This window comes from Ipomoea nil, unplaced genomic scaffold, assembly GCF_001879475.1.
Source record: "Ipomoea nil cultivar Tokyo-kokei standard unplaced genomic scaffold, Asagao_1.1 scaffold1932, whole genome shotgun sequence".
NCBI lineage: Eukaryota > Viridiplantae > Streptophyta > Magnoliopsida > Solanales > Convolvulaceae > Ipomoea > Ipomoea nil.
Genome location: NW_017618360.1, coordinates 3,289,413 through 3,298,676, shown reverse-complemented (window position 1 = coordinate 3,298,676; position 9,264 = coordinate 3,289,413). Strand labels below are relative to the sequence as shown.

Here is a 9,264-nt window from a genome sequence, read left to right as displayed (position 1 = left end):
TTAATTATTGTATATGACTCGAACCTATGGCTGTATAATACATGTGCCTTTATGTATATGTCTAACATGTAGATCTAAATGTGGAATGCTAGCAAGTGATAGAAATGGACCAGAAAGTGTAAAACAAGCAGGAATGAGTTGGATAATGGTTAATGATTGCCCAAACCTATTTGATGTGACGACGATTCAAGCTCAAAGTGGACTATTTTCAATTTTTCATAGCAAGTATACACATGGAAGACCTTGAATTCAGTATAGGCATGACACTTGCTAGCAAAAGGGAATTCAAAGAAGCATTGTATAATTATGCTTATAAAAATAAGAAAGACTTAAGTTTGAAATTTGTAAGGAATGACAAATATATGTATATTATAAGGTGTAAATAAAGTGAAAGTCCTTGAAAAATCAACTTAAGAAAAGATCTTGATTGTGAATTTTGAAGAATATTTGGCATGAGGGATAAACATGATAGATGTTCATGGATTTATAAAAACAAAATGATAAAAGCAAACTAGCATTGTTTTCAATATATGGACTAAGGAAGTAGAGCATCATTAGGATTAGAAAATGATTTAATTCAAAGCAAAAGTATGTAAAGATGAAAGATTTCATATGAGTGTAGACAACTATCTACAATGATCTTATTTAGTTGGAATAATTATTATCAGATTAAACTCTCCCTATTTATTTTGAAAGTCTTTATTGTACAAGTAAAGTATTGGTTTTTATAAGCCTTATTTGGAACAATTATTATTTTCTTGGAATAAAAGTCAAATAGGTCACTGAACTGCACACGATAATGCAATTAGGCCACTGAACCTAAAAAAAAAACCTACAATTGCGTCTCTAAACAAATCAATTTCATTCAATTTGTCCATTTTTCAAGTTGATAACAGGTTACTCCTCCATCTAGGATGCATATGTGGTATTTTTTTTAAAAATAATTTATTTTTAAATTAGTTTTTTTTTTTAATGTTTAATAGATAAAAACTAAAATAATTTATTTTTTATTTTGAAAATAAAATAATTTGTTAAGACGTCGTACATGGGCTTGGATTTTATTTTCAAAAAAAAAAATTATTTTAGTTTTTATTTATTAAACATTAAAAAAAATAAATTTAAAAATAAATTATTTTAGTTTTTATTTATTAAACATTAAAAAAATTAATTTAAAAATAAATTTTTTTCAAATGCCACATATGCATCCTAAGTGGAGAAGTAACTTGTTAGCAACTTGAGAAACCTGAAAACTAAATAAATTGAATGAAATTGGTTATTTTAGGGACTCAATTGTAAATTGTTTAGGTTCAATGGCCTAATTGCATTCTCGTGTGCAGTTTAGTGGCCTATTTGACCCTTATTCCTTATTTTCTTTGTCTTTTTAGAACAACTTTTAGTGTCTTGTAAGCTTTTTTTAGAACATGGTGTTTATGACTACAATGGGTGAAATGTAATTGAAATATTTTTATGTGATTTTGTCCGTCATTATATTGACATGTGATTATATTGTGTGTCGTAAGTCTTATGGATCCACATGTTTTTTCAATTGGTCAATGACCACACAACTCATTTCCACTGAATAATTACGTAATAGCGTTATACAAAGAAAAAACTTGTTTCATACTTGATCATATTATCACTATATAATATTTTAATAATTTAAACAATTGATGCTAAGTACCTTGTAAACTTATTACTTTTCATTAAAAAAAAAAAAAATTGAAGTTTGAATTTCATCACAACTAAGGTCAAGGTTGTGTTGAATAAATACTACTCCGTAATAGGTTATGTGATGATTCAAAATCAAAACATATATAAATCTTAATTGAAGTGTGTCCGGGTTGAATAAGAAATGACCCGGCCCGAAAAAGAGTTGGGATTGGGGGTAGCAATTCCAAAGCCCTCATGCAATTAGGCACTCCCGAGTTTCATCACAGCACATTTTCAAGCTTCAATGGGAACTCATCTTACAGAACTCTTCGCCCAGCCCCATTTCGCTGCACTTAGATGACATTTGATCAACAACTTTGTGGAATAACAAAGAATGATGATGATGATATCACAGCGGCGTTTTATCAAACACTTCATAAGCAAAAGAAGGAATGTTCCTTCACTCTCAGGACTTCAACAAGTAAGGTTCTGCTCTTCATCCTCGTATGCGCAACCTCCGATCGCAACGGAAAAGAGCCGTCTCTATGTTTCATTCTTCTGCACCCTCATCCACCTCTTCCTCCGCTGTCGTCGGTTCTCGAAGGCGAAGGCCGCATTATCCACGATGCGGAGTTGCAATTTGGTCCCCGACCTCCGTTCCTGGAACAGCCTCCTGCTTCATTTCAACGTTTCGGGGGCTGTTGATCAGGTGATGCTTCTGTACTTTGATATGCTCTCTTGTGGAGTTGTTCCAAATGTGTATACTCGAAACATAGTGATACATTCTCTCTGCAAAATAGGAAAAACTGAACAGGCTATCGAGTTGGTTAGGAACAATGAGAGTGATACTGTTAGTTATAATACTGTTATATGGGGCTTTTGCAGAAAGGGGCTTGTACAAGCAGGTTTCGGGTTGGTATGCGAGATGGTCAAGAAGGGTGTTGCCGTTGACAGTTTCACTTGTAATATACTGGTTAAGGGGTTCTGTGATATGGGTTTGCTGCCCAAAGCAAGATGGGTGATGGAAATGTTCTGCCATAATGGTGAGGCAATTTCTACAGATATTGTGGGGTTTAACACCATTATTCATGGCTATTTTAAGGCTTGTGAAATGAGTGCTGGTCTTGAGATTACAGAGAGTATGAGCCAGGCGGGTGTGTTTCCTGATATTGTTACTTACAATATATTGATTAATGGATTCTGTGAAATGGGAGATTTTGATACTGCCAAGAGTCTTATGGATGAACACTTGGAGTCTTGTAAAAATGTTGATGTTTGTTATAATTTTTCTCTTCTTCATGACAGATATGGTAGAGAGTATGATAATGGACAAACTACACAAAATGTAGCTAGAATGTTGGTTTTAAAACCTAATCTCATTACATACACCATTCTGATTAGTAAATACTGTAAACAGTCTGAGATTGAGAAAGCACTTTGCACATATGAAGAGATGACAAAGAATGGGTTCTTGCCTGATCTTGTTACTTATAATTCCCTCTTGCATGGCCTTTGCAAATGTGGTAAGATTCTTGAGGCCAAACAACTTTTTGAGGAGATGAAAAGTGTTGGTGTGGATCCTAATCATGTTACCTACACTATTTTGATTGATTCTTTACTTAAACATGGGGATGCTTGTGCTGCTTCTGCCCTTCAATGCCAAATGGTGGTTTGTGGAATAAGCTTTGATAATGTGATATTAACCAGTTTGATGGACGGGCTGTTTAAAGATGGAAGAACTTGGGAGGCTGAGGACATATATCAGACTCTTCTAAAGTTTAAGATGGCTGCAAATCGTATCACTTATACAGCATTAGTAGACGGCCGCAGCAAATCTGGAGATATGAAGAGTGTTGAGTTTCTACTGCAAGAAATGGAACAGAAAAATGTTATGCCTAATGTTCTTACATTTTCTTCTGTAATTAATGGCTATGTCAAAATGGGAAGTCTTGATGCAGCCATTGGTTTCATGGAGAAGATGGTTTACAGTAATGTCATGCCTAATGTTTACACATATGGTATTCTGATTGATGGGTACTTTAAGGCTGGTAAACAAGACATATCTCTTGCCCTCTATGAGGAAATGAAATTGAGTGGCTTACTGGAAAATAATTTCATACTGGATGCTTTCATAAATAATTTTAAGAGGCAGGGAAAGATGGAAGAAGCAGAGGCCTTACTTGGAAACATGGTGTCTGCTGGAGTCAAACCTGATCATGTGAACTATACATCGTTGATGGATGGGCTCTTTAAATCAGGAAAGCATTCGGCTGCTCTTGAATTGGCCCAAGAGATGAAAGATAATGGTCTAGGATTCGATACAGTTGCTTACAATGTAATACTGAATGGGCTATTAAGGATTGGGCAATATGAAGTTCACTCCATCTACAGTGAAATGAGGAGCTTTGGGTTAGTTCCTGACCTTCTGACTTTCAACACCATGATCAATGCTTGCTGCAAGGAGGGTAAACTGGACAGTGCTTTCAGTATTTGGAATGAGATGAAGAGGTATGGACTAAAGCCTAATTCAGTTACCTGCCATATTATGCTGAAGGGACTTTGTGAAGTTGGTGAAGTTGGTAAAGTCACAGAGTTGTTGAATGATATGCATATTATGGGTCTTCAGCCTACCCAATCTATTTATAAAGTTTTGATTGGTTCTGCTTCAAAAAATAGAAAAGCTGAGTTGATTCTAGAAATGCATGAGCGACTTATTAGCATGGGGCTTAAGCTCAACCAGACAGTTTGCAACACACTCATAAATATCTTATGTGGGCTAGGGATGACTGCAAAGGCAACAGCACAACTGAAGAAAATGAGAGAGACAGGATTTTTGGCTGACACTATCACGTATAATTCCCTGATTCATGGATATTGTAAAAGCTCCTTTATTAATAAAGCTTTAGAAACATATACCAAAATGCTGGTTGAAGGAGTTTCTCCTAATGTTACGACATACAATAATCTCTTTAGGGGTCTAACAGCTGCTGGAAGGTTTCAAGAGGTATCTGAATTACTTAATGAGATGAAGCTAAGGGGTCTTGTCCCTAATGCTAATACATATGATATTTTAGTCTCAGGCTATGGAAAGTTAGGAAATAAAAAGGAATTTATAATGCTTTACTGTGAAATGATAACCAAAGGCTTCGTTCCTCGTGCTAGTACTTATAATGTACTCATAAGTGATTTTGCCAAGGTTGGGAAGATGAAACAAGCTCAAGAACTTATGAATGAGATGCAAGGTAGGGGAGTAAAACCAAATGGTTCAACTTATGACATTCTTATTTCTGGATGGTGCAAGCTATCAAAACAAGCACAGCATGATAGATCTTTAAGAGCATCTTGCCAAACTGAGACAAAGAGGTTACTTAATGAGATGAATGACAAAGGTTTTACTCCATGTGAATCCACCCTTTGTTACATAAGTCCTGCTTTTACAAAACCAGGAAAGCAAGGCCAATGGTGGTTGAATAATTTTTACAAGGGAAAAAGAAGTTGACTGTTTAGGAAGTAAACAATCTGAACTCCAGGATAGATAATGTGTGAAGAACAGCAAGCATTTGAAATTAAAAGCAAAGGATCTGTGTAAGCAATGTGGCATGCCAAGTAGCAGGAATGTTGCTCCAACCAACTAGGTAGATAATATTATGATCTTTTGACTGTTGATTAGAATATTTGAAAAAATCCTTGCAGTAAAATAGCTATGCCTTAAATTTCCATTTTCTTGATTAACTTGTTTGTAGTGAACACATAGACCAATATTATTTGAAACAAATCAGTCTTAACTAGCCAGTGCTCCATGTATTGACTTTTCATTTTCAAGTTGCTCTCTGCCTGAGTGCTTGTTATTTCTTAAATGACTTATTGAGGCCCTTCTGCAGGAATATGTGAAAGTTATATCAGGAAATGCAATGCAGTCAAATTATGGATTTGATGGCCTGATAAATGCTTGTTGGAAATATAAGATGTTCCAAAAGGAGATGAAATCCATCCCACTGGTGGATTCCTTGTATCAGTTATTCATGAGAGGTATAATATTTTTCAGTGCAAAAGGACCTCTTTCCAAATATTTTAGGTGAAATAACGAGAGTATTTTTTATTTTTTATTTTTAGTTTTTAATTTTTAATTTTTGTAGGGATGATGTTATCCTCAATTATGCCAAGCGCAGAAGCTTCATGGAGGACACCTTGTGAGCCATGAAAGGGCATAAGAGGTAGAGACATCTTTACAGTTAATGTGGGAAAAGAATATTAATTCATTCAAGTGTTTAGCACTTACAACTATTATGCAACATGGCTTTAACTAGAATTGACTTTTAACTAGATTAGAAATAATTCTAAATTTTATAGCACAGAATATTTGATAGGTGAACTGTCACTTATTCTACAACTTAAGGTGATTTTCTTAGTGTATTATCATAAGGGATTAAGTGGGTGCATTTAGCTTAGAATATTTAGGGAAGATCTTTATGATTGATCAAGGCTTCAGAGGGTAACATTAACCCATATGACTGGACAAACATGTCCTAGAAAACCACTGGAAAGTATTTTCTGTTATAGATGTCTGTTTTTCTTGGGGGATCAGAGCCCTGCCACAATCACATACTTCAAATAGTTCTAACCTTATAGAAATTGCTTTTTTTTTTTTTTTGGCAGAGCGTAAGATTGATCTGGTGTCAATACCAGACTAAGCCGCCTTTCAAGATTTACACGGCAGAAAGGCTACAAGTCTTACCTTTTTTATATGCCAAGGGCCCAAGGTACTGGCATTTGAGTAAATGCAAAGACCGTTTACAAGTATAAGACCAGTACAACTTGGAGCTACCGTTACATGATGAGGTGAAACGCTGAAGGCAGTTTCAGGTAACCAACAAACCATTAATCCTTTGATTTTTTCAAAGCCACCAGCTTACAATATCTGTTACTGAAATAGGAGAAAAATAAGAAGAAATTCTTGGCTGTTAAACATTTTATTCTTTTGGCAGGGGAATTTGATTATTCATTACCTAGTGACGCAGCTTGCCTTCATCCTTATTTCGCAACCACCGAATACCGTAGTTGCTGACATTGATTTCCTCATAAGGGTGATTGCAGGAAGGTATAGCAGAGAAGGGGAAAAGCTTGTACCAAAACCCTAGCATGAAAATTTTTGGTCCATTAAGCTGACCCATCAGAAAATGCTGCAGTGAAGGCAAGCCAAGTTCTATGTGAATTAGTTAATTCATCCACTGCTATACTATTAGCATGTTAATAATTGATGCTCAAAGACTTTCCTAGAGTTGTTAGTTATGACCATATTACTGTCTATTTAAGGTGTGAGTCGAGTAATGTTAGATACCCCTCTTATTTTGTCTCTTCAATTCATCTCTCATGATATGTTATTAGTTAATTGGTTACTAATTTTATTTTTAAAATTAGTGGTGGATTAGTCAATTTATGGCACATCATGAGAGAAATTTAAGAGGAGAAATTTAGGAGGGGTAAAAAGCATTTTCCTTAAGGTACTTCAAGCCTTCATACTCTTGTAAAAAACACCAATTTTTTTTTTCTTTTAAATCAAGATTAATATCCTTGCTTATATATGTAATGGAAGAGTAATTTGGAATAGATTATGAAATATTGTTTGAAAAAATCAAATAAGACTAAGGATATTTGCATGTACTTGAGAATGTCCCAAAATAAAAATACTGGAGTATGTTTGTTAATTGGAGGAACTATTCACAGTAATAAAAAATTAACAGAAATTATTTTAAAAAAAAAGAAAAAAAAAAAGAGAGAAACGTAAACAAAAAATGCTTTAAAAATGTAAAATTGAAGAATTAAAGTAAGAACTTAATTTGTTGGTACTCCATGAATGTGGTACAAAGGTGATTGAATTTGAGTGGCATACTAGCATCCCTAGCTAGATGAGGACTAAATTATGCTATAAACCATGATTCATATTGCAACGTGAATTTCTTCACCAAAAAAAAAAAAGAAGAAAGAAGAATTGCAATGTGAATTAGACAATTAGTATACGGAAGTTCATTTTTAGTAACTTGCAATACATTAAAAACGAATCTTCAAAAAATCAACATATCTACTAAATCTGCTAATATAATATCTAAATTTAAAACCATAATAAGTGTGGATGAAGGTTAAACCCTTCATTTATATATGTTTTTTTGTTACAAACATACCGCTACCATTATAACTTCCATTATATTTTCACTATTGTTACCATACACATGCGTCTGTCATATATTTTCTTATATTCTTCTGATGGGGTGTGAACCCTGTGGGCTCGGGGCCCAAGAAGAAAAGAGATAAAGCCCAGACAAAGAAGGGAAGCCCAAGAAGAAAATGGAGTAAGCCCAAAAAAGATACGGGCCAAGCCGAGGAGTCGGCTCGACCCGAGTGTGGGATCAGCACGGGTAGGGGGTCGGTCTAACTAGCCGTTATTCCTACATTATCTACCCTTAAAGTCCTATTTACTACCCCACCATTCCTAACCTCCCACTTATTACCCCATTATTATGATTATCCATAACCCCCTAATTATCACCCATCACTACCCTACTAAATGTCCAACGGACACTTTTGGGATGGGCTAGCTATAAAAAGGAGGGGAAGACAAGAAGAAAGGGGTCACTCACTCATACATACATGAGAGCACTCTTCCTACACTACTCTGCCAAGCACTCTTCCTACACACTTGAAGACCACATACTACTCTCCCACAACTACTCGCCCAAGAAGGCCTCATTCCACAATATACAAGGTAGACTCTACCACTCTTCCATGCAAGAAGAAGGCTCCATATGAAGAGACTCCACCACCATTCCATCAAGATGCATACTCCATATCTCGGTATCAAAGATAGCTTTATCCTTACATAAGACTCTATATACAAAATAGCCATACAACATGTACAAAGACACCTACAAAATACATAGTGGAATTAGGCTTGGCACCGCCCAAAAAGGCCCGTGGTTTTCACCTTTCGGTTTCCACGTAAAAATCATCGAGTCATATTTCTTCTATTTTAGTAGCCTTATTATGAAAGGTGAATCCACCAACCACAGGTTGTGTTGGACCTCCTTGGGCCCGAAAACCCAAAAACCAACACTGGCGCCGTCTGTGGGGACCGTGACAAAAGGTCACGTTTGCCTCTTTGTCCAAGCAATTTCGGAGAGCGTCCGGTGGAAAAGATCCACTACGGACGGAAGATTGAGAAGGTTCACGGAGAGCCGTGGACCAAAAAGAGGATTAGAGGAGAATCAAGCACGAATACTACACGTTGAGGACAACAAGAGGTAACCATTACTATATAAATTTTATGTAATATTTAAATTAAAGTTGTCGGCAAAGAGTGGTCGGTCCATCACACTGAGGGACTCGGCCGGGGGAATCAAGAAGTCGGGACGCCGAATAAATGGTTCCCCCACCACGACCTTAACGGTAGACACCGTGGTCATAATTACTTTATCCGCTGTTATTTTTGATCATGTAGAAAGTCTTGGTATATTGAAACACATAAGCAGTGTGATTCCAGTTTACATTAAAAAAAAAAAAAAAGAGAGAGAGAAATTATAATGTGGCAATTCAAAGTTATACTCACAAGTGCATGGAGTC

General features: G+C 35.7%; 1 protein-coding gene across 2 annotated transcripts; it reads left to right on the top strand.

Moving 5' to 3' along the window:
* Positions 1 to 1,825: 1,825 nt before the first annotated feature.
* LOC109193788 (pentatricopeptide repeat-containing protein At5g14770, mitochondrial) lies at positions 1,826 to 7,228 on the top strand. Of its 2 annotated transcripts, none has more exons than XM_019344599.1 (5): positions 1,826 to 5,285; positions 5,532 to 5,679; positions 5,787 to 5,864; positions 6,307 to 6,513; positions 6,745 to 7,228. In XM_019344599.1, exon 1 carries the CDS (start codon positions 2,045 to 2,047, stop codon positions 5,147 to 5,149), a length of 3,105 nt encoding a protein of 1,034 aa, XP_019200144.1. In that variant the 5' UTR covers positions 1,826 to 2,044; the 3' UTR covers positions 5,150 to 5,285; positions 5,532 to 5,679; positions 5,787 to 5,864; positions 6,307 to 6,513; positions 6,745 to 7,228. The 2 variants fall into 2 exon arrangements, with proteins under 2 accessions (XP_019200144.1, XP_019200143.1); XM_019344598.1 differs by having other exon boundaries at positions 6,636 to 7,228.
* The last annotated feature ends 2,036 nt before the right edge of the window (positions 7,229 to 9,264 follow it).